Consider the following 25842-nt stretch of genomic DNA (forward strand, 5'->3'; position numbering starts at 1 on the left):
GTGGTATCCTTGTATGGAACAGTTGGGGTGGGGGGAGGGAGGCTAAGTCTAAGACTGCTTTTGAGAACTTGGTACCTGGCTTTGGGTTGGCTTGGCTAACTTCAGAGCACCCAGAGCTGGAGGGAACTCCTTTCCTGAGCAGAGATGGGAACTTATTGAGTCAGGTAGATGAGGCCAGACAGGTCTGTAAGGGTCTCCAGGATCTTTGGGTAGGAATGGATGTGCCGAAGTTGGTCAGATAGGCCCAAGGGAAGAAGTTTTTCAGAGTACCAGGTTGCGTTTAATAACGTAGTTGGGTCCCTCAGGACCTGTGTGCTAAGGGAGATGACATTCACATGACTGTGACAAGCTACCTCATAATCTTTTTGGTCAATTCCCTACAGCCAGCCTGGCACCCAGATGTTCTCAGCTGTTTTTCAGTAATTAGAGTATTAAAAGTAGCACTGTCTCTACCTTTGAAGCTATTGCTTTAGGAAAATTCAAAGGCATTTGCACTGGCCTTTTGGCTGAGAGCCTCAGAACGTTCTAATGTTGGGCTATAAGTCTTATACTCCTATGTCATCTGAACTGTGTGGTTCCCCTTTTCCCTCCCCATGTTCCCTGTTTATGCTGAAGAAGGAAGAAAGTTACAGCATGCATGACAAAGCATGTAGCTCACTTACTCCAAAAGCTAAGACTTACCTCTTTGGCAGGAAGACTCTGCTCTCTGAGGAGAGCAAATCCCATAGTGGGGCCCTAACCCCAACCCCCTGCCCTTAAAACATACACTCATTTCAGCTCTAACCCATAGCAGTAATTGGATGCTCTAGAGTAGCTGGTTATGGGCTGCTGATCCCTCTCCATCCACCTGAAGTTCTGTCTTCCTCTGGCACTCCAGGATTCATTGCTAACCCAATCCTGGGTTCTACTCAGAAAAGAAAAGCCTGCCAGCCCCTATGGGTCTCCTTCAGGGTCAAGCAGCTGAGGTTAGTGAGAGAACCATGATTACTGCTTCATGAAGCATATTGAGCCTGGAAGAGGGACAGAGAAAGGAAGCCACAGATCCTAATTGAAGATCCTTGTCAGGAGTATGGTGGCCACAGGTTGTAGCGGCAGGAGTGTGGACTTGGTATCAGGAGAATTGGGGCCAAGCTCTCCCTTTGCTGCTCAGTAATTGTGTGATCTTGGGTGAGTTACTTTCCCCTCTCTAGCCCTCAATTTTCCCCCTCTTCAAGTGTATGGGATTGGAGATATTCAAGAATTCTTCAAGATGTAACATGCTAGGACTTTAGAAAAAACTGGAAAATTGGTCGATGCTGTATTAATTCACAAGATTTTACAGCTGTTTAATAGGCAGAAATACCTAGATGCATTATTGTTCTTGGATTGATACAATGTAACTCCTGACCTCTGGGGAAAACAGGGTACCTGTCAACATCAGTTAATTTGTTTGTCTATTTAAAAAAAAAATTAATTCTTGTATGCTCCAATTTGCTCCCCCTACTGGGGAACTTTTGAATGAACTCTAGTTGAGGAAATGCTTTTGACGGTTGTATAGGGGAGGGGGAAGGGGAGGAGGAGGAGGAGAGGAACCCAATATTTCATGTTTTCCGAGATCTGGACCTCAGAGGACATCTAGTCTATAAGACCCTCAATTTATTTATGAAGAAACTGAGTCCCAGGGAGGTTTAGTGACTTTGTTCTTTGCCTTGCCTAAGACCATGTAGTTACGAAGCATCAAATCATGGGATTTGAACCCAAAACTTGAGAGCCATTTCTCTTTCCAGTATTCCATGTTGCCTTCCCAGAGGGAGAGAGACTTAGGAATCACATGATCCAATCCCCTCACTTGACAAAGGAGGAGGCAGGTCTAGAGAGGGAAAGTAGATTGCATAAAATCATGTAGCTAATGTCATAACTGGGACTAGAAGTCAGACTTCCTGACTCCTAATCTAGGGCTCTTTTCCTTGAAAACAAACTGCTTTCATTTCCAAAAAATGATTGTTGGTCAGTAGCATTTATTATCAATCACATGATGCCATGTGGAATCCAGCGCCTCCTGACACACCGGGGTGGAATCTGCCTTATAGTTGTTTCTTTTCAAGGCTAACTTATCTTTCCCAATTATTCCTTCCTCTCTTGACTGATATTTAGATGGGGAAAGGCTCCTTTAAGTATGCCTGGGTCCTGGATAAGCTCAAGGCTGAGCGTGAGCGGGGCATCACCATTGACATCTCTCTGTGGAAGTTTGAGACGACCAAATACTACATCACCATCATTGATGCGCCAGGACACAGGGATTTTATCAAGAACATGATCACAGGAACTTCCCAGGTAGGCAGTAACTCTGGCCGGTGAGGGGCAAGTGAGGGATAGTAGGGGGGGAAATTGAGAAGCAGGGAATGGGTTGGAGAAAATAGAGACTGCATGGTGCATGATCCATGAATAATCATAATCATAATAGCTAATAATAATATTAGCTAGCATTTATATTGCACCTAGTATATACCAGGTCAACTTTACAAATATTACCGTACTTGATCTTCATAACAACCCTGGGACGTAGGTGCTATTATTGTTTCCATTTTACAGATGGGGAAACTGAGGCAAACAGAGGGTTTTTTTTTTTAAATTGACTTGTCCAAGGTCCTGCAGCAAGTAAGTGTCTGCAGCTGGATTTGAATTCAGGTCTTCCTGACTCTAGGTCCAGCACTTCATCCACTGTACTACCTAACTGGCCTTAAAAGTAAGATTTCTATCCAGGAAATGCTTTGGGTATCAAACTCTTCGGATACGGGGAGGTTATGCCTGCCTTGAGTAAGCAGTCTCTTTCTCCTCTTCCTTCTTCTTCAGATACATGGTCTCACATTTTTTGATACTGCTAGTCTGTGCTTACCACCACCACCACCACCACCACCACCACCACCACCACCACCACCACCACCACCACCTTTTGAAGGAACACATATTGCTAGTAGGGAGCAAATAAAGAGAACTCCATAGGATCCATCCAGGGGTTTATAATCAAGGACGAGTTAACACGGACACACATAAACATAAAGATTAAAACACTGATGGTGATGCTTTCATATGCTTTATCTCCCTCAATGAGAAAGACAGGATAATGATTCTCAGCTCCTTTTAACAGCTGAGGAAACTGAGGTCCATAGGGACAACATGATCCCATATTGAGGATACTGGATTTGGAATCAAAGGATCTGGTTTGAATCCTTGCTTGGTCAGTTACTGATTTAATGGCACTGGACCTGGAGTCAGGAAGACTTGAGTTCAAATCCTGCTTCAGACATTTTTAACCGTGTGACCCTAGGCAAATCACTTAACCCTGTTTGCCTTAGTTTCTGCTTCTATAAAATGACTCTGGTATCTTTGCCAAGAACTCCTCAAATGAAGTGATGAGGAGTTGGACGTGACTGAACAATAACAACAGACCTCGGGTAAGCCTCTCTAGCTCTATAGGACTCTGTTTCCTCATATAAGAGAGGTGAGTGGACAGAGAGGGCTGCTTAAGTCACTTCCAGGTCTAAATTGATGAGCCTTTGACCCTTGCACTTATTCTGAGGACTGGCCCAGTTCAGTCACAAATCTAATTAGTGGATAAGCTAAGACTAGGGCATAAGACTAAGTCTAAGATTCCCTGTCTGCATTATACTACCCTGCTTCCCAAACCCAGGCAGATGCTAACAAATTCATCATGTTGGGATCTAGGATCAGGGCGTTTGGAAATGTGAACCAGGGGAGTAACTGTGGGACTTCTATGTCTAAATAAGGAGGATCTAAGGAGAGCTGTCTCTTCTGATTATTTGAGAAAGGCTTTTTGGGGGATGTGAGAATTCAGGAACTATTTGAAAGAAGGGGAGATTTTTGCTTAGGAGAAAGCACAGAAGTGGAAATGGAAACAGAGGATGGCCTGAAGCATCATGCAGGCTTTGAATGTGGATCTTAGCTGAGCAAATAGTATTTTTCTGGGGCCTGAGGGCAGTTCCCCAAGTCTGTCTGGCCAGTGCCCCTCTGCACCAACCACTGATGAACATTGGAGCTTTGGTTAGACCCTAGAGACACCTACTCAGTGTAGAATTACAAGGTGGCCAATGAAAGAGGCCAACGTGCACCTCAGCACACATTCACCGCTGTGATTCAATTTAGAGCTCCTGTTGAGAAGTCATCTGCTCAGGGAAAGTGCTGATGGCTTAAGTTGTTTGGAAACAGTGGTAGAGCAGGTGTTTAATTGTTCTCAGGGAAAGAGGCCACTGAGACTAACTGGAGAGAAATTATTGTTTGCTGCCTTTTCTGTTTTCCAGTGAGGGGTTTTTGGAAATGGGCACTAGAGGATTAGGAAACTTTAGTGAATGCCTGTCCCAGTCATGGCCCCCAAAGAGCTGCACATGGCTGAAGGAGCCTGTGAGGTCATGCCCAAATGTCAGTGTTTTATGAAAATGGCTTTAACTCTGCTACCCATGGGCATTCAGATGGAGCTCAATCTGACTCCTTGCCCCTCCCTTCCCGTGACCCTTTCCTGGCTCCAGGGCTAAAGTCTACAAACCCATCCCTATTCAATTCTCCACCTTGTCTCCAGCAGTGGTAAAAGGCTTGATGAACATCTGTTTTCCCCATGCAGAAGTGGGAGCAGATGTGGCAGGAAGGGTGCTAGTGTGTAGGGCAGTGACCTTGAGCCTTCCCTGTAGTGACCTGACTATCAGTTCTGGTCTCAGTCATCACGAGGACAAACTCTTTTTCTGAATAGGGGATGTGGAAAAGAAGTATCCTTTGGCATCCTTGATGTATAGATAAGGGGAAAATATGGGGTCCTTTGGAGAGTAGGGTAGGAAGGTAAATGGCAATTTGAGGAGGAAGAGTAGTAGTAGGTACAATGGATATGGCACTATTTCTAGAGAAGACCTGAGTTTAAATCCAATCTCTGACGCTAGGCAAGTCACATAATAAGAGCTAGCATTTATACTGTTTTGAGGTTTGCCAAGTATTTTCATGTATTATCTCATCTGATCTTCACAACTGACCTGAGAGGTAGGTATTATTATCCTCAATTTATAGGTGAGGAAACTGAGGCAGACAGGGGTTAAGCAACTTGGACAGGGAAACAGTAAGTATTGAACTCAGTCAACTCTTTTAGACACAAAATCCAATGCTCTATCTACTTTGCCATTTCTCTGTGCCTCAGTTTCCTTTTTGTCAAATAGAGTGTTGGATAAGATAGCCTCTGAGGTTTTTTTTTCAGCTCTAGATCTGTGATCCTATGAATGAAATTGAGATTGAGTCAACATATCTCTACCTTCTTCCAGTGGCTAAGTGGTGCAATGGAGAGAACACTGGGTCTGGAGTCAGAAAGTCCCAAGTTCAAATCCAGCTTCAGATACTTATTATCTGTATAACCTGGGGCAAGTCACTGACTTTTAGCTTCCTCACTTGTAAAATGGATGTGATAATAATAGCATTATTCTCCTAGGAAGATCAAATGAAGAGATATTTGTAAGGTACATGGCACATTGTAGGAGCTTAATATATGCTTGTTTTCTTCCTTTTCCTCCTTGCTTTTCTCTGCTAGGCTGATTGTGCGGTGCTGATTGTGGCTGCTGGTGTGGGAGAGTTTGAAGCTGGCATCTCCAAAAATGGGCAGACCCGGGAGCATGCCTTGCTGGCTTACACTCTGGGTGTGAAACAGCTTATTGTGGGGATCAACAAGATGGACTCCACAGAGCCCCCCTACAGTGAAAAGCGTTATGATGAAATCGTCAAGGAGGTCAGCGCCTACATCAAGAAGATTGGCTACAACCCTGCCACAGTCCCCTTTGTGCCCATCTCAGGCTGGCATGGTGACAACATGTTGGAGCCATCCCCAAATGTAAGTAGCTTCCCCAGGAACCCCTTAGGTGGCTGGCCCTCTTCTTTAGGAGCTTTTCTTGACTTGGATGGTCAGGCTTCTGAAGCCTGTGTGGGAAGGGAGAAACATTTACAGCCAGATGTGACCTGAGTCTGGTGTAGTACTCACATCCACACCAGGGACGGACCATGCTGATTTCAGAGCAGACAGAGCTGTGCCTACCCAGAGCTTGGTCTGCTCTCTCTACCATGAGCCTGATTCACAGTATGTGAGACTTAGCCAGAGAAGCCTTGGTCCAGAGACATGCAGATGAGGAGCTGGTCCATTTGGGAGGCACATGGGCTAGAGGGGTCGGGTCATGATATGGACCAGAGATCCTCAGCCTTTTTGTTCTTTCTGTGAAGCTTAGGGGCACACAGTATCTATAAAGGGGAGAGAGAAGGGAGTAAGTGAGGGGCCATGAGAGCCCGGGGACGAGTCTCTCTATCTACTGGCTGACTGTCACCCTGAGGGAGCCATGGATAGAGATACAAAGATGGGCTGTGTGATTTCCATGATGTCATTGGTGTGGGTGCTCCTTTCATTGACTCAGAATGTGAATCCTCCATGCTATTCACAGGTGGACTTTCCATGACTTTCTGTGGTCAAAAAATATTCATCAACTGCTGGCCCACCTTCTAGTGTATGAGTCATTCTGAGCTTAGCTAGACTGGCCCTCAGACATAGTTTATCACCAGAACTGTGCTTCAAGCTTTTTCAGCTAGGCAGAACCCACTCGAGCTTGTTAATTGAGGTCTTAGGATCATTTAGATCTGGGAGGAAGCTTAGATGCCAACTAGCCCAACCCATTTGTTTTACAGATGTGGAGACTGAGGCTCAGAGAAGCTAGGTAGCTTGTACTAGGTCACACAGGTACTAAGCATGAGAGGTGGGATTTCATTTGAATTGAGGTCCTCTGGCTCCAACGATCTCTTTATTGTGCCAGTCTGCCTTCCTTGGGTTCCATTGACAAAGCCTTTGAGAACCCAAGGTGACCCTCCTTCCCCTTCCCCAGTACATCAACTGTAAGAAGGAGAATTATACCTTGTATTTATGCTGCTGGACATTTTTCAAAGCACTTTCATGTCTGTTCTTTATTTAATCTTCAAAGCAGCCCTTTGAAGAAATAGATTTTATAGATGAAGAAACTAGGACAAGTTAAATGAGCTAAGGTTAGAGAGTGAAGTTCTAGGTTAGGACTCAGGGCCTCCAATTCCTGCCTGTTAGTTTAGTGCTCTCTCCATTGTACCCCACTGCCGTGGACTGCTTGGACCATTTTTTCCTCTAATGCTTCTCTTGCCCTCTGGTTAGCTGGGTCTAGGCTGTAATGGTATAGGTTGCTTAGTCCTTTCCCTCTACCACTGACTGGTCTTTGTCTATTCTTTTTTTATTTTGCCTTTTATATCACACCAGGGTGTGAGTATGTCCCCAGAGTAGCCAGTGCTTTTGGGTTTGGTATCCAGGGACTCAGTTCAGTTCAGTTTCTTTTAGGAGGTTGGACTAGATAATTACTAAAGTTGTTTCTCTTGCTAATGTTCTATGCCTCTATGCTCCTTCTTCCTCAGGAAAGGGACAACAAGGCAGGATCCCTCCCAGGATACATGCCCCACATCCTGAGCAAGAGGCAGCAGCAGCTCCTCCCTCTGCTTTGCTCCAGGAAGGTGGCCTGCCAAAGGGCTCTAGTTGCTGGCCTGGAAGATGATCCTGAACATTCCTTCTGAGAATAGCTCATGGGTGGAAATGATACCTGAGACTGGGGACTGATTTGAATTTTGTTCTCCAGGAAGATCCTAGCCAGGGGTCTGGGACTTCGTTTCCATTTTCCTTTCCAGTTCATAGGATTATAGATCTAGGGATGGAAAGGACATCTTGTCCAAACCCATCATTTTCAGGTGAAGAAACTGAGGCCCAGAGGGGTTTAGGTGACATGGCCAAAGTCATAAAGGCACTAAGTGGCACAGCCAGGATCTGACCCCAGGACCCCTGTCTCTAGACCCACTGGCAGGTAGGAGGAATGTTCCTTAAAGCAAGTTCATTACTGCAGGTATGGGCACTGAAGATACTAAGATAACCAATTAGAGATGACAGGTCTGTATTGTGGGTATCTAGGGAAACTAGGTGGTGCAATGGATAGAATGCTGGGCAGGAAGATTCATCTTCCTGAGTTCAAATCCAGTTTCAGAAACTTACTAGTGGTGTGACCCTGGGCAACTCACTTAACCCTTTTTAACTCAGTTTCCTCATTTGTAAAATGAGCTAGAGAAGGAAATGGCAAACCACTCCAGTGTTTGCCACTGCTGGTGACAGCAAATAGGGTCACAAGGAGTTGGACACAACTGAAACAACCGAACAATGACAAAATCTAGGGGAAGCAAGTGGACCTGTGATTTCATTAATATAGGGAACTGTAGGCTGAGGAAACTGTCTGCTAATTTAGGTTGACACTTTGTCTACAACTTAGTCTTAGAACACTACCTGCAAAATAAGTGACTTGCCTAGGATCACACAACCAATGTGTATCAGAGTGAGGTCTTCCTAGATTTGAGGCTATCTATCCACTATATCACACTGTTTCATGATTCCTATTATATATAATATATGTATGTCTATTTAACATATACATATGCATACATACATGGGTGTGTATGTGTATACATATGCCCCTAATCTCAATAAGGCAGAATCGCTCCCCATCCTTTGTCTTCTGTCTTTGTTGGAACCTAAATTCCAGTCATTACTAGTCATCTCTTCCTTCTGTCCTGTCTCCCCAAGACTAGGCTCCTTAGATAATATAGATACTGAGCCTTGCTGGGAGCCAGGCAGAGAGAGTTTCCTGTTTAACTGGGGCTCTCAGTCTGGGGATGCTGCTCAGCTTGTCCTCTTTCAGTATCAAGGGAAGCACAGTAGCTGTAAGCATAATCCAGCAAAGGGAGCCTGCTTTGTTGAAGTGGCTATGGCTCTTGGTGCTTACAATGCCAATGGTTTTACGATTAGTGGCAGCTTTGGAATCTGTCATTTTTGGGTGACTCGGAGTGGGGAAGTCCAGCCTTCAGTGTCTGTTGGTCAGACGATGAGACAGGAAACATGAATGGCAATTTTTAGGAAAGCAGGGAGGGATGTGGCTCTTTAAGCCTCCTGGATCTAGGAAAAGGGGAGGATTGTATGTGAGGGGCTGTAACTCCGTTTCTGAATGCAAGAAGGCCTCCCAAGGGTATTGGAGGCCCATGAGAACACAATGTGGACTAGATGGTGGGGTGGTAATGAGGTCTATTCCTCTGGCCAAATTTGCCTTGTAGGATAGAATTGGGCATTCTTTGATTTAGAAATCCTGACTGAGTCCCTGATGACTAATTTGGGCCAAGAGGTTCCAGAACAGTTTTCATGTGAAAGGTTTCCTGGAGACAAAATGATATTTGGTGGTTAGCCTCCTGTGCCCACTCCCTGCCTGACACTCAGTTTATTTTTACCATGCTACCCATACTGAAATTCTTTTGTCCTTTGTCTTCTCCCAAGACATGGACTAATGGGAAACACGCCTAGGTAACATGGAGTGTGTTACAGTCAGATAACCTGGGTTTAAACATTGTCTTTAAAACTTACTCTCTGCATGACCTTGGGCAAATCACAAGCTCCCTATGCCTCAGTTTCCTCATCTGTAAAATGAGGGGGTTGGAGTAGATGACCCCTAAAGTATCTTCTAGCTCTAAATTTATGATGCCATGATGTGCACATTTTGTTTAGCTAGGGGCTTTGGGAGACAATGCGCCTGATTATTGTCCAACTGCTAAGGATTTCAGGTCAGAAATGAAGGGAGGATTGATGCTATCATGTTAGGTCAATGGGGAGATATTCAGGGTAATTCAAGTCCTCCAGCTGATTTGCATTCTCTCTAGGCTCTCCTTCAGCCTTGTGTCTTCACCCTATTTTCTTTCATTGGTGAGTTCTGGGTTTCTGAAACTCCAATTCAGTGGATATGCATATTTGTTTTCTCTGCTCCTTCGTTGCCAGTCCTGATTCCTTTAAAGGGAGGCTTCCCCTCTCAGTACCCATCTACCCTTGTAGATGGGTACATGGGGTCAGTAAATAGGAGCCGCTGCTGCTGCCCTGTCACTTAGTGAAACTTAATTTTTCATTCTCTCTCCTCCAAGTTCACCAATGTCCTCTTCTCACTTGGAGGAGGCCTGACTTTTTCTTCTCAGAGAAGCCTAATGGGGACCTTTCATTTCAGCCATCCTGAGCCATCCCTCAGTTTCTTACTGTAGTGAATCCTGGGAGTGGGGGAGGTACTTCTGAAGAGAGCTGGAGGGAGCTCAAAGGCCAAATCCTGATCATAGCCTGCAAGCAAAATTGGCTCAGTGACTATTAATTAGAATGAATAAAAACTCCAGATTAATATTAATAGTAGTGACTAATTAAGAATTCCAATCAATAAGAATTCCAGAAGCACAAGGCCTCAGGCCATCTAGTATAATTCATAACTGAGAAAGAATCCCTTTTATGACATACATGCCAAGTAGCCATCCAGCCATGGATTGAAGACCTCCTGAAGGGCAAAATCCATTTCTGAAGGAGCCTGCTCCACTTTTGGACAGCTCTAATATTTAAGAAGTTTTTCCTTCACCCCAAAGCCGAATTTGCTTCCATTCAATCACCGATAATTGCTTCTGGTTCTCCTTTTCTCATTGAATAGACCAAGTCTAATTCTGCTTTCACGTGACAGCCCATCAACTATTTGCAGACAGAAATCATGTCTGTTTAGGTTTACTAGAAGATCATCACCTAAATTTAGGGGTGGGAGAGGGTAGAGCTGGAGACAGAAAGATCTAGAACAGCTTTGAGATTTCCTTATGCTTCATATCTATATGTATTCCTCAGGATACTGTGGACCTAACAGTGAATTTAAGATTCTTCTTCTTCTTCATCTTCATCTTCTCCTCCTCCTCCTTCTTCTCTTCCTCCTCTTCCCTTCCTTCTCCTCCTCCTTCATATTCTTTTTCTTCTCCTCCTCCTTCTCTTCCTTCTTTTCCTCTTCCTCTCCTTCTCCTCCTCCTCTTCTTCCCCTCCTTTTCCTCCACCTCCTCCTTCTCCTTCTCCTTTTTCTTCTTCTTTCCTCTTCCTTCTCTCCTCCTCCTTCTCTTCCTTTTCCTCCTTCTCCTCATCGCCCTCTTCTTCTTTTCCTCCTCCTTTTCCTTCCCTGTCCTCCTCTTCTTTCCTCCTCCATTTTTATTGATCTTTTTGTTTTTGCTCCATCCCAATGTATCTCTTTTTACATTTGTCTCCCAGAGAACCATACCTTATATCAAAGAATTAAAAAGAGGAGAAAAAATCAACAACATATTGAAAAAGTAGGACATTATCTGTAGGTCCCACCCCTGGAGTCTCCTACTTCTACCAAAAAGAGAGAGTGATGTGTTCTCATGTCTCTTCTGTGATCTTATAGAATTGTGCATGTCCTGCCTCATTTGTACCTTCTCATCCTGTGTGATTCTCCTCTCTGTCCTTCCATAATGCTTCCAAAGAAAATCTATGTGCCCATGTTGCTGGAGGCTTTCTTCTGGAATCTTTGACATCCCACTCAGAGCCTCAGTGCAGCACTCAGGCTGTCAGCAAAGGATAGGAGAAACTCTTCCACATCAAAGGTTTTCCATTTAGGTTTGGGGGAACTTTCTTTCCCCTCTTTGGGAACACATTTCTGGTTTCATAATGGAGGCTGTGGATCTCACTTTCCAGAAAATAATTTAGCTGGCTTTGTTGGAACTGGTCCATACTGTGAAACCAGGGATCCTTGTGGATTAGGTTATCCTTGCTTGTGCTTTGCTGTATATGTATCCCTAAATCCTCATCCTGTATTTGTACTGCCTCCTTCTTCAGATAAGGGGCTCCCCAATGTCCAGGGCCATATCCCTGTCTTTCCCTGTACCAGTCTGTCAGTGCTCTGCTCATAGGGGCTCAAAATTGTAGGGGTCTGAGCTGTGACACCCCCCCTCTGGCCATGGAGGGATGGACTCCCAACTCTTGACTACTGTGCCTTCCCTACCCCCAAGGGAAGGGAAGCATCTTGGTGGGGGCCCTTCCTGCTCCAAGTGCCTATGATTAGCTGTTGAACGAAGCGAGATGTGACTCTGAGTCATCCTGAGGGAGAGAAAGAGGACACCTCCTTCATGGTACAGTTTGGTTTATCTTGGGAATAAGTGACGTTGGGGGCATTTTGGGAACATTTTTCTCATCCAAGTCTCCACCCTCCTTCATCTGTGTTGCAATTCCATTCTTTAACACTGTTCTGATGAGAAAGGGAAGCAAATGAGCCTGGAATTAAAGACAATCTGGATCCAGGGAACCCAGGGAGGTTACCTCATTTATATATTCATAACCCCTTTATTTCTAACCTCCCTTCTCCCCGCTAGATGAGGAATACTCCAGTTTTTGTGGCAATTACAGAGAGCTTTCTTTTCCCACTCTTGGTGAGCCAGGCAGCCTCTCCATCCTTGCTCTACTCTCCTGCCCAGTTGAGCCATCTGTCCTTAGGAGGGGGGAGTCTTTCCATAGGAGAGGGAAGCCACAGGGCAGTCAAGGTGAAGGGCATCTCAGGGAGCTACTCCAGCTCATCCCTGGCTGAGATCCCAGGAGCAGCCTGGGCTGCTCACAGAGCACTGGGATAGAGGAGGAGACATCTGAGCCATAGCTTGGATGTGGGAGGAGTAGAGCCTGGCAGAAATCCAGCTCACTGCAGTGAGAAGTGAATGTGAAATGAATGTGAGGAGCTGCCCAGGGCCCTGGAAACTGCTGGACTCATCAGGAAAGACAGGGACAACACTGCAGTATATGTATGTGTGCATGTGTGCATATGTACCTACATATGTATGTATGTGTGTGTGTATGTGTGTATACACACATACATATGTGTGTGGTAGAGGGTGGGAGAAGGGTGGGGGAGGGGGAGAACTTGCTTCTAAGATCACAAGCTCAAAGCATGTGCGCCTGCACCTTCACCTGCATGGGTGCTTTGGGTCATGTCTTGCCCTTTTAATCAGAGCATCACTTCTTTAAGATTTTCAGAGATATTTAAAGATTATATCTTGGGGCTAATGTTGAAAGGTCGGATGAATGATAACTAGAATTAAAGAATGCTAGGGATAGAAGAGAAAGACATTAGAGATCATATGGTCCAACCTCCTCAATTTGTGGAAGAAACAAAGGTCCAGAGAAGTAACTTGTCGATGTAAACACACACATGTATATATAATATATGTTTCTCCTTCTCCTTCCCCTCTTCCTTCTTCTTCCTTCCCTTCCTCTTTCTCCTCTACTTCTTCCTCCTCCTCCTTCTTTCTCTCTCTCTTTCTCCCTCCCCACCTCTCTCTCTTTTCATCCCTCTCTCTCCTTCCTTTCCTCCTTCCCTCTTCCCTCCTTTCCCTCCTTCATTTCTTATCCTTTCTTTCCTTTCTCCTTCTCTTTCTGCCTCTCTCTCCCTCTCTTTCTTTCCCTTCTTTCCACCCTCTCCTTTCTCTTTCTCCCTTTTTCTTTCTCTCCTCCTCCTATCCCTCTTATCTTCTCTCTCTTTGTCTCTTTCTCCCTTTTCCCCTTTCTCACTCTCCTTGTCTCCCTCTCTTTTCCTCTCCTCTCTCTCCTTCCTACCCTTGCTTTGTTTTTGTCCTTCTTCCTCTCCCCTTCTCTCCTTCACTCCCTCTTTCTTCTTCCCTCTCTCCTTCCTTCACTTTCTCCCTCCTTTCCTCTCTCACTTTTCTTCTTTCTCCCTCCCTCCCCCACTCTATGTCTCTGTCTCTGTGTCTCTGTCTCTGTCTCTCTCTGTCTCTCATTCTCTCTCCCTTCCCCCTCCCTTTCTCTCTGTCTGGCTCCTCTTTCTCATCCGTTTCTAAACTGTGACATGATCTCCAAGGTAAGAAACTGGCATTAGCTCTGGTTGGACTTGAAGGTGATGTTTATTTTCCTTTTCTTGTGCAAAGAGCCCTGTGTCAAAGGGCTTTTTGTTTTAGAGAAATTTCAAGAGAATGGGAATATTATAATAATATCAAAATATTAACATAACATTGTAACATGTTATATTAATATATTACCATATATAACATAACAATATAATAATAAAAAATAATAGCTGGCATTTATAAAGCACCTACTATATACCATGCACTGTGGTAAGGGCTTTACTAATATTATCCTTACAACAACTCTGCCAGATAGTTGTTAGCATTATCCATATTTTGCAGGTAAAGAGACTGAAGCAAACAGAAGTTAAGTGACTTGCCCAAAAGTTAGTGTATGAAACTAGATTTATATTCAGGTCTTCCTGACTCCAGCACTTCTATCCACTGTGCCTTCTCTCAAAGGATTTCCTCATCTGTGTTCTTTCTCACTTGAGTAAATCTCTGGGGGAGGTGTGTGGTGGTGGAGGGGATATGAAGGGAAGTGTTGGGGACTGATAAATGAACCTTCTTGTGGTCTTTGGAGTTTCTAACTTCTCATCAGCACTCTAGGGAACAGGTCAGGTATGTAATACCCTGGACCAGTGGAATGATTTCCTTGAGGTATGTCTGCGCACTAGTTCCCAACTCTCTGAGTGCCTGTAATCAGCTGAGTATAAAGGAGGGAAAGGGTCACGTTTCTCTTTGCTGCCTCTGTTTTTCTGGTCCTCCAAACTAGACCTGGAGGGTACTGCAAAGGCCTTGAAAAACTGGAAAGCAAAGGTTTCCTTCATAGTTGTTCACTGAGAAAATGGGGAGGAGGAGGGATAGTTAAGGAAGGGGAGGACACAGGACAGCACAGGAGAAGGGAGGACACGTTTGAGACTCAGGCTGTCCTCAGATCTGCTCCTCAGGTGATCACTTGTCCTTTCTTTCCTGGCCTTACTTTAGAAGGCTTGTATGTGGTAGCTGGGCTTGTTAGGAACCTGGGCTCAGGGAGTGAGGGGTCAGGGTTCTGTGTGGCCTGGGCATGGATGATTCTGTACCTGGTTCTCAGTTTGTATTGTGAACCTGAGCAGTGAGTTTTTTTGGAATGGTGACGGGCCTGCAGGTTGTCATGTGGTAAAGCTCAGTCTAGGATTAACATGTTAGAAGTTAGGAGAGAAGGGGAAAGAAGGAGGGTGAAGAGAAAGAAGGGAGAGAAAGGAATGGGGATGGTGGAAGAGAGGGGTAAGAAGGAAAGAGATAAGGATGGGGAGACAAAAGGCCTAGAGGGATAGGGAAGAGAGGAGAAAGAGCAGAGAAAGGAGAAAGGGCAAGGAAGGAAGGATAAGAGAGAAGAGAGAGAGATTAGACAGGAAGAAGGAAGGGAGAAGGAGATAGGGTGGTTAAAGCTGCCACAGGAAATGCAGATTCTTAAATGATGGAAAATTTGGAGCATTCACTGTCTTCACGAAATGGAAATGAAGCAAATTAAAACAAATATTTCAGCAATTAGCCATCTGCCATTGAGCTCAGCCTAAGAGGAGAGAAAAAATGAAGGAGAAAAAGATGGAAAAGCAGGAAGTAGAGGGTCCAGTGATCACTGATGTTTTGCTGGCTTCTGAGTTTGGAGGAGCTCAGATGTTCAGGCTGAGCTTCTTACTCCAACTACTTCTTATTCTGCTTTTGCCACCCAGCCTTGTTCCATACTACCCTTATTTCTTCTGTTTCGTACTCTTCTCTCTGGGACCACATTATGCATATAGAAAGAGTGCTGGATGTGGAGTCAGATGTTCAGGGTTCAAATTTCAACCATGTCATGGTAAACAAATGAATGGATGCGTGACCTTGGGGAAGTTACTTCACATCTCTGGGGCCTCAGTTTTCTCATCTGCAAAATATGGTGATATGGATTCAATCACTTGTAAGGCCCTTTTCAACTCTAAGTTATGCCTATCATTCTTTTTTCTATTCTATCTCAACTGTATTTGAATTCTGACTTTTCTATTTCCTAGTAGTGAAATAGTCTTGGACAAATTACTTCACCTTTAGTTTCCTGGTCTGTAAAATGAAGAGATTAGACTAGCTAGTCTCTAAACTTCCTTCAAGCTCTACAGCTTATAAAATCTGTATCTCTATGTCTCCTTGCTTTAGCAGGAAGTCAAAGCTAGAATGCCTCCTGAGATTAGAGAACTTCCTGTGCTTTTGAGGAGTAAGAAAAACTGACTGGTGAAGGAGCCACTAGGAGCTGTCCATGACATCCTTGATTCAAGAGTAGACATTCCCAGGGATCCATGGCAAACAGATTCAGGCTGATTGGCCCACCCTGTACTTAGCAATGACTAGCTCAGCTTTTTCTTGATTTAGCTCAGTTGGGCTGTTGCCCTGGATGTCATCATTGTCTTTTCTGTTCTCCAGATGCCTTGGTTTAAGGGTTGGAAGGTGGAACGGAAGGAAGGAAATGCCAGTGGTGTATCCCTGCTGGAAGCCTTGGATACCATCCTGCCCCCTACCCGCCCAACAGACAAACCCTTGCGCCTCCCACTTCAGGATGTCTACAAGATTGGAGGTGAGAATTCCAGTCTCTTCTTTGCTGTTCCCTGTCTTTGCTTAAACCTCATAGAATACACTGTAAGCTCTATGAGACAGGGAATGGGCTTGTTTGGCCATCCACCTCAACACCAACATAGGAGTCTTATATGCAATAGATACTCATTAAAGTTATTGACTAATGAATGAATGACATAGACCCCAGGAAAGCCTAGAAAGGACTAGATACATAAAGATGATAGAGAGCTCTGGACTTGGAATTCTAGTCTTGTCTTGGGTATGATGTGAATCTCAGTCTGTCTGTCTGTTTCCATCTGCCTGGCTAATTATTTCTCTCCTTCCTGCTCAATTTCTGATTTTTCTATTGTAGCCATTTCAGTTTATTATTACCACCTCCAGCACTATATAATGTATAGGGCATTGGACTTGGAGTTAGAAAGGTCTGAGTTTAAATACTGCCTCGGAAACTTCTTAGTTGTATGATCCTGGGCAAGTCACTTAACTTTTTTGTGCCTCAGTTTCCTCATCTGAAAAATGAGAGGCTTGGACTTAACCTTTAAGGTCTCTTCCTGCTTTTAATCCTGTGATTCAGAAGCCCTGTGGGGACAGGAGCAAAAAATGAAACTCAAATTAATTCAGTTCGCAATTTTGATAAAAAGTTTGGGAGAGAGGGGGGAGCTTTTGGCTGAAATGAAATCTTTGGATTATTGGTGGATTTCAATGATCCATACCCCCATGGTGGTCTTTGACCCTGGAATCTCCCTTTATAGTCATCAGAATTTTCAGGAACTTCTCTTTTTCTAGATTATTTGTGTCTCCTTGATTTCCCCCTCTCTTGACTCTTCTCAGGGATTGGAACAGTGCCTGTGGGCCGAGTGGAGACAGGGATCCTTCGGCCAGGAATGGTGGTGACTTTTGCTCCTGTAAACATCACTACTGAGGTGAAGTCGGTGGAGATGCACCATGAGGCCTTAAGTGAGGCCCTTCCTGGAGACAACGTAGGATTCAATGTGAAGAATGTGTCTGTCAAGGACATCCGCCGTGGCAATGTCTGTGGTGACAGCAAGTCAGATCCTCCCCAGGAAGCTGCTCAGTTCACCTCCCAGGTAAATACAGCCTCTTTTCTCTGTCTTATGATAGGCAAGAAAGTATGGGTTAAGGAGGAAGGAAGGGAGGGTGGCAGAAAATGAGGTTAATGAGACAGGAAGAGGGCAGTTTGTGGGAGGAATGGAATGTAGAGGACTGGGCTAATGGCCTCTGGAGATGATGGGAGGGTGGTCCCTCATCATTCACAAGTTGATTTCTAGTTTTACTTTCCTCACTGATAGATTTTGTGATATACTTTAGCCCTAGTGACTTCCCACAGAAGTCACTTACAGGTTTGTCTGATGTCTTGTTAATTAAATGACCCATCTTGGGGGTAATGGTGGGATTCTGGGGAGTGGGGTGTAGACTGGGGCCTCAATAAGGAGAGGTAAACTAATCTTCAGGTAAAACTATGGACCAGGAAACTGGAGACTTGGAACCCTTTTCCCTTTATGATTAACACCCCAGTTTTATTGTATCAGCTTCTTAGAGTCATAGTCATTTAGATCTAGAAGATGAAGGGGATGCCAGAGGCCATCTAGGCCTCTTCATTTTATAGAGGATGAGACTGAGACCCAGGGAAGGCAAGTGACTTGCTCAAGGTCACCCAGGTAGTGAGTTGAGGACAGGGATACTCTTGTTCATGAATACTAGAGGTATGAACCTGTAATTGAGTTTTTGGGAGAAGGATATTCTCCAACTTGCCAAGGTAATGGGTGATATTAGAGCTCTTCTAACTGAACCCATGGGCCATTCTCCTGCCATAGTCCTGGAAATATGGAAGGTAACCAGCCACACTGCTGGTGAACTGTGAGAGCAAACTCTGGCACACAGAGAGCTTATGATTGTCCAGAAGGCCTTCTGGTGTTTAGGCTTTGGAGGCAGGAATTCCATAAAGAGGATTCCCTTAGAGTTTATTGTTCCAAAAGGGAACCATGCTCCTCTCGACTTAGGTCAAAAGTCTGAGGGTCTACTTGGAGGTAGCATATGGACTTGAAGGCAGAGGACCTGGGTCCCAGCTTTGCCACAGACTACCTGTGTGTTGGCAAACTTTTCTCTTCCCTTCCCTTCCCTTCCCTTCCTTTCCCTTCCTTTCCCTTCCCTTCCCTTCCCTTCCCTTCCCTTCCCTTCCCTTCCCTTCCCTTCCCTTCCCTTCCCTTCCCTTCCCTTCCCTTCCCTTCCCTTCCTTTCTCTTCATCCATCTCTCTCTATCTCTTTCAATCTCAGTTTTTTCATCTGTATCTATAAAATGAGGAGGTTGGACCAGATGACCTCTAAGAATCCTTTCTGGGCCCTACTTTTCTCATTTCTTTGCATGTTGGATTAGATGTTTTTTGAGGTCTCAATCAGTTCTAACATTCTGTGATTCTCAAGTCAATATAACTCAACAAATATTTGTTTAGCAACTACTATATAAGGCACTGTATCTGGTGCTAGGGATAAAAAGATACAAAATAACACAATCCTTACCCTCTGGGAACTCACCTTCTTTTAGGGGGCATGTGGTATATATCCAGATAAGTACAATACAAGGTTGAATGCAGTCTGGTGAAAGAAGCTTTTCTCTGTGCTCCTGGTAAAATTCAAAGCAGGAGAACACTTTTGGTTAAGAGAGATCAAGGAGATCATGCTTGAGCTGAGCCTCAGCAGAAGCAAAGGATTCTGACAGGAAGAAATGAGGAGGGGGGATGCATTTTGGGCACTTGGGATGGCACATGTTAATTCACAGCAGATGAATTGCAGGAGATGGCATATGGAGGGCAGAGAGAGCCAATAGTCCAACTTGACTGTAGCCCAGAGTATATGAAGGAGTATAATGTGAATAAGACTGGAAAGGTAACTTGAAATCACTTTGTGGAGAACTTTAAATACCAATTTATATTTTGTACTACTGAGGCAATAGGGAACCACTAAAGATAGATGATAGATGGAGAGACAGATGGGTAGATGAGTGGGTGCACAGATGGATGGGTAGATAGATAATAGAGCATTTATATCTTTGCTATGTGCCAGACACTGTGATATATGCTAGGGAAACAAATATATGGAAGCAAGACACTTCAGGGAGCTTATATTCTAACTGGGGAGGCTAACACATAATGAAGAGCTGAGGAACTGGAAAGAGGAGGGGAGAGGAAAGTGTGGTGGAAGCTTGTGATCAAGCAACATTAGGTAGAAACTGGCCTATCAAATCCTAGGGTCACTCTAGGGTCAGAGTTCCATTCTCAGGTGGGAAGGGATTGGAAGTGATGTACCAAATGTGAACATGGTGGCCGAAAGGGAAGGGGGCAGGGAATGAGCATGCCTGCTGTGTCAGGCATTGTGCTAAGCACTTTTATAAAGATTTTCATATTGGCCCTTATAACAACCTTGTGAGGTAGTTGCTATTATTACCCTCATTTTACGGGGGGGAAATTGAGGCAAACAGGGTTTTTTTTTTTTATGACTTACCCAGGGTCACAGAGATGAGTAAAAGATTAGATGTCTTGAAAGTGAGACCAAGGCCTGAAACTGGGCAAGGTAAGGCCAAAGCTGGCCTACCGAGGTTTTTGAATAAGGTGATTCTTTGGGTACAGTTTTAGTGCTGACCCTAGAGGAGGCATCAGGAACATCTTGCAGTCATAGAAGAGAAGCCCTCAGCCAGCACTCTACCTTCTCTTCAAAATTACCAATACCAAGGCTATGTATATGTGGTGCCAAGGCCCTGTGCTGAGGCCTGCTTATTTTCCTCTGCAGGAGCAGATTTAGCCAGAATTGTTTGGCTACACCTGGAAACTATCTCATTATATTTCCCAAGAGTAACTGGAGTGATTATGTGCCACTCCATTGTGTCCAACTTGGAGACAGGCAGGGCTTCCTGATTCCTGTACACCATCCCAGTGGCTCATTATTGATGTGTAGCTTTGCCAGTCATTCCTAGACTCAGGTCCCTGACCCTTGCTTTTCTCCTCACCCCTCTTGCTTAGTTTGTCAGAGGCCTCTTTCTCCAAGCATTCGAATTAGTAAGGGCTTCATGTGGCCTGGCAATGTGAACCTTTGCCAGCATTAAGCCACAGCTGTATCTGGGAAGGGAACTGGCTGTGGTTGATTTAAGAAATGAAAGGTAAAAACACCCTCAGTTTGCCTGGTTGTCTGACTGTGATTGAGCCCTTGTTGTGGGTGAGATCCAGTGAAGGTGTGGTTCCTTCCTCAAGCCTAACAGGAAGTTACAGGTTGGAGCAGGATTGAGAACAGTTCAAGAACTTGTAATGTTTCCAGGAGATGTATGGTTTTTTAGAGACGAATACAGCCAAGTTCTTCCAGAAAGCAGTGAGTGGTGTGCTTAAGGGTTGGGGCTTTCTTTATCATACACAACACTCTTTGAGGTCCAGTCTAGGTCCTTATCAGATTTAGAGCTTCCTAGGCATTGGACTATGTTTTCCCTTAGATAGGGATTCTCTGATGGTGGTGCTATGTCACTTATATGTCAATCAATCAGTCTGCAAGCACTTATTAAGTACATGCTAGGCACTAGGGATACGAGTCCTAAGAATGAAGCAATCTCTAATCAAAGGGGACCCATCAGTACATATCACATTACACCTGGGGTGGCTCAGTGGCATTATAGATAGAATACTGGACCTGGGGTCAAGAAAAGTTGAGTTCAAATCCAGTTTCAGATACTCACTAGCTCTGTGACCCTGGGCAAATCAATTAACTCTTATCTGCCTCACGTTCCCTACCTGTAAAATGGGAATAAAAATAGCACCTCTATCCCAGGGTTATTGTAAGGATCAAATAAGGAAATATTTGTAGAACACTTTGCAAGCCTTAAAATGGTATATAATATTATTCTAATAGAGGAGACAACAAGAACTTAAAGACAGAATAAATTTAAAGACAATAAATACAAACCAGTTAATTTTGGAGAAAAGAGCACTTGTAATTGGGGGGAACAGGAAACTTTTCCTGTAGAACATGGTCCTTGATGTGCATGTTGAAGGAAGAGTGGGACCCTGTGTGGTGCACTTGGGGGATACTTGGTCAGAAGCTGAGCTCAGCTTTCTCTTATGTTTTATAGGTCATTATCCTGAACCACCCAGGGCAGATCAGTGCTGGCTACTCGCCTGTCATCGACTGCCACACTGCCCACATTGCCTGCAAGTTTGCTGAGCTGAAAGAGAAGATTGATCGGCGCTCTGGCAAGAAGCTGGAAGATAATCCAAAATCCCTGAAATCTGGAGATGCTGCTATTGTGGAAATGATCCCTGGCAAGCCCATGTGTGTGGAGAGCTTCTCCCAGTATCCTCCTCTTGGTGAGAAACTGCTTGGCTTCTCTCTTCCATTCAACAGACATTGTACAGAAATCTTATCAGGAGTTACAGAAACAGGGATCCTGTATTTACAACCAACTCTCCATTATCCACACTAAGTGTTATAGATAATTGTAAATAACAGATAATTTCAAACATCAGATAACCCCAAAGTCAGTTATGGTAGTTTAGGAGTATGCTGCAAGATTTTCTTGTAATATACATATACCTTTTCCCCCTATCTAGCTTGGGCTCAAAGTGCTGTTAGGTTCAGTTGGTCTTCTCTTAGGCACATCAGGTAGAGTGTAGGGGCCTGATAGGACCTGGAACATACTAGATGGTTAGGGAAATTGACCAAAAATTAAAAATTTGCTGTGATTAATCCTCAAAGCTGCTTTGAGGATATATATTCATATACTGAGAAAATACTATAGTTGATGAGAGCCGTATTTTGCCCCTAGTCAGCTCAGACCTTTTGAATGATAGGACCAAGAATGTCTGTGTGTGCTGGGGGCCCATACTCTGAATTGTACACAATGAGTTCTCCAATCTACCAGCTGAAAGCATTTTAGAATGCCTTTAGGCTTGAGAATGGAGGGCCTATCCCTTGGGGTGAACGGAGATCTCTTAGAAATCACATCCCTCCCTGAATTCAGGACCTCTTGACTGTACTCAAGGGCACTACAATAACTTTAGGAAGGGAAGAGGAAGAAGATGAGGGACCAAAGGGAGCAGAAATGAGGCTAGTTTCCATACAGATAGGAAAGTTCTTCAACCCAGCTTGTACTGCTCCAGACCCCTGGTCCCTAACTCTTAGCCATTTTAAAGCTGCTCACCAGGGTCAGTCCTATCCCTGCTGCAGACTTGTAGATGATTGGGGGATGAAGAGGAATCATGTCCAACTTAAGAGTAGGACTCCTTGAAAGGGCAAGGAGGCATATTCTTTAGGGAAATAAACCTGATATGGAACCTGATGGAGATTCTGGCCCAGAGTGATAAGCAGTTGACAGTTGAATAGGGAGGCAGCTTATCTTAGTGGACAGAGGGCTGCCTTTAGTAGGAAGACTTGGGGTCAAGCCTTGCCTTTGTTACATGCTGGCTGTGTGGCCATGGGCTAATCACTTAACCTCTCAGTACTTCAGGAATATAAATGAACAGATTTATTAACAATGAGTTTCCACAAGAGGTGTCCCCCACTCTGTTGAAATGCCAGGTGGAAAAAAACCCCCAAACCTTTTTTTGGGAGGAAACATATTTATGAAGCACTGACTATGTACAAAGTACTATGTTCAGTACTGGGTGTCCACAGACCAATCCCCTCTCCCCCCAACAAAAAAAAGATAAAAAAGAAATAGTCCTTTGCTTCAAGAAGCTTACATTCTACCCAAAGCATACAACATGTAAGATAGAGTATTCCAAGCTCATATGGGTCTGATCAGCCAGAGTCGGACACATTGTACTTGACTCCAACAGTGATATCATTTCTGTCCTCTTTGAGAATGAAGGACAGTAATTGGAGCCTGTTAAAACCATAATGTGTATGTGGGTAAAAATGAGGGAGCAATTGGGCTAGGTAGAGGCTGGCCAAATCACTATAGCAAACTTGAGGTGAGAGAATGTCTTGACAAAAAGGGGACAAGGAAAAGATGACAGAAGAGATGGCATCTGAGTCAGAACCTTGAAGGAAGGGCCTAAAGTGAAGGAGCATGGTGCAGTAGAGACAGCACTGACCCTGGAGTCAGAGGATTTGAGTTCAAATTCCACCTGCAATGTTTATGACCTAGGTGACTTCAGGCAAGTCTCTTAACCTTCTTGGGACTTGGTTTCCTCATCTGTAAAGTTAGCAGGTTGGACTAGATGACCTCTGAGTTAACAACCAACCCCAAATATATATTGCTACCTCTGCTTGAGTTTCCCCATCTGCAAAGTGGAGTTGGATTAGATGACCTCAGCTCTAAATCTTTAATCTAGATAAAATTTAAGACTCCTTTCAGCTCTAGATCAGTGCTCCTGTGATAAGATAAAGATTCTGAGAGGTGGAGGTGAGGGATCAGGGCAGTGACTGGTGCAAATAGAGGTAAGACATGGCATGTCAGGCTTGAAGAACAGATAGTAGACCTGTTTGTCTGGAATGTTGAGTGCTTAAAGTATACTAGTTTGAGATCAACCAGGAAAGTTAGGGATTGTGAAGGACCTTCAAGGCCCGCCTGAGGACTATGTATAGGAAATAGGGAACTACTGATTTTTTTTTTTTTTTTAGCAAGGGAGTGGCATAATCAGATCTGTGCCTTAAGAAAATTTTTTGAGTAGCTACATGGAAGGTGCGTTAGAGAGGACAGAGACTGGAAGTGGGAAGACCATTTGGGAGGGTGTTAGGGAAAGGGACAGGAACTAGACTTGTGATTTTGTTGATATAGGGGATTTCCAGGTGAGGAAACTCCCTCTACCAAAGCAGGTCAACACCTTGCAACTTAGTCTTGGAGAATTGTCTAGAGTACTGAGAAATTAGGTAACTTGCCCAGGGTCACACCGTCAGCATGTGGCAGAGTTGGTCTTCCTGATCTTCCTGTCTTCAAGGACAGTTTTCTATCTCTATGCTGCCTCTCAGGAGGCTATTATAATCTGTAAAATAGTCTATGTAACAGATTGGTCAAGAAGTAGGAGAGGGAAGCAGAGGACTGGTCTCTTTGGGATAGGCCTGCTGGCTCTTCTGTGGATGCAGGTGTGTATGGGGCCTGGTCTGTACTCTCACTCTCCTCCTCTCCCCCTGTTCCACAGGTCGCTTTGCCGTGCGGGACATGAGGCAGACTGTGGCTGTAGGTGTCATCAAGAACGTCGAGAAGAAGAGCGGAGGGGCAGGCAAGGTGACCAAGTCTGCACAGAAGGCCCAGAAAGCTGGGAAATGAATTGTGGGCTCCCTGTGCATGGTGCAGAAGCCCTCCCCAGCTCCCAGACGCTGCCACCTTCTCCCCCCTGAGGCGCATGTGTGCACATCCGCTTGTAAGAGTTTATATGTCAACGACTGGATGCTCATTATCAAGGTCCAGTGGAAATTCTTTAAAAGGAAAAGCACATCCCAGCGTTCGTGAAGCTTTACTGTCCCAGCGTTTGTGAAGCTTAATGTTAATTTTACCAATAAACTGATCCGACATATACACAAAAAGTGACAGGCATGACTGTGTGTATTCATACATGTATGGTGTATATATATGCATATGTGTGTGTGTGTGTGTGTGTATGTGTGTGTATGCACATTTGTCTTTGGTGCTCTGGGAGCGAGGGCAAGAGACCCACTGATTCAGTGTTGGAGTCTAGCCACTGGGGAAAAGGGTGGGGATGACACTTTCTTTCCAGTTGGTTCAGCCTGTAGCTGGAGACCAAGACTTGGGATTTTTCTGTCCTTTAGGTTCTTCCCTGGTACATTTTGGGGATGGAGAATTATACTCTAGCTGCCAGGTTCAAGAAAATCAGAGAGGTGCACAGTGAATAGCAGGCTGGTCTGGGAGTAAAGAAGATGTGGGCTCGAATCCCACCCCTGGCTGTGTAACTTCACTTCTCGGTGCCTCAGGTAGCTCTCTGAGAGGAATGGAAGTTGCTGATGTGTGTCTGTGGAGGGATTTTCCATACTAGGAGATCCTTACATCTATAAAACCCTAGGTTCACCAATACCCCTCCCCCCATGCCTCGAGAGAAGTCAATACTTGGTGTGAAAGTTAAGTCTAATAAGATAGTTTCTATTCCTAAGTCACCCTTCCTTGATGTGTGGAGCCAGCTCACAAATTCCTTGTTCACACCCAAGGTGGAGCTCCAAGAATGGGGACAAGGACTAATATTAACATCACACATTTAATCGGGCCTTTATACTTTTCCAAAGCATTTTCTCATCCATTTTCTCAGCAGTTCCTTATAGGAGCTCATTGAAGTAACCTCAGTAGGTGTTTTTGTCCCTGTTTTGAGATGAGGAAGTCAGAATCCAGAGAAGTGAATTGTGTAACATCACACACGCAGGCAGTGGCAGATCCAGCGTTGGACCCACGAATCCCATCTTCTAGCCAAATTACCCCATTGACAGCCCCATGCTGCCCTTTTACATAGTCAGAATTTCAGAGCTTTATTGTGCAGTCATGTCTGTTAGGTT

General features: G+C 44.5%; 1 protein-coding gene across 3 annotated transcripts in view; it reads left to right on the forward strand.

Moving 5' to 3' along the window:
• Positions 1-24867, forward strand: part of EEF1A2 (eukaryotic translation elongation factor 1 alpha 2) — a 94734-nt gene extending 69867 nt beyond the window's left edge. For all 3 annotated transcript variants that reach the window (XM_072633301.1, XM_072633300.1, XM_072633302.1), the window contains 6 exons: positions 2134-2313; positions 5561-5857; positions 16195-16345; positions 17176-17432; positions 21473-21707; positions 24483-24867. In XM_072633301.1, the coding sequence (XP_072489402.1) occupies positions 2134-2313; positions 5561-5857; positions 16195-16345; positions 17176-17432; positions 21473-21707; positions 24483-24610 (1248 nt within the window). In that variant the 3' untranslated portion in view covers positions 24611-24867. The remainder of the gene's footprint in view (positions 1-2133; positions 2314-5560; positions 5858-16194; positions 16346-17175; positions 17433-21472; positions 21708-24482) is intronic.
• The last annotated feature ends 975 nt before the right edge of the window (positions 24868-25842 follow it).

The sequence above is a fragment of the Notamacropus eugenii genome, chromosome 1, assembly GCF_028372415.1.
Source record: "Notamacropus eugenii isolate mMacEug1 chromosome 1, mMacEug1.pri_v2, whole genome shotgun sequence".
Taxonomy (NCBI): domain Eukaryota; kingdom Metazoa; phylum Chordata; class Mammalia; order Diprotodontia; family Macropodidae; genus Notamacropus; species Notamacropus eugenii.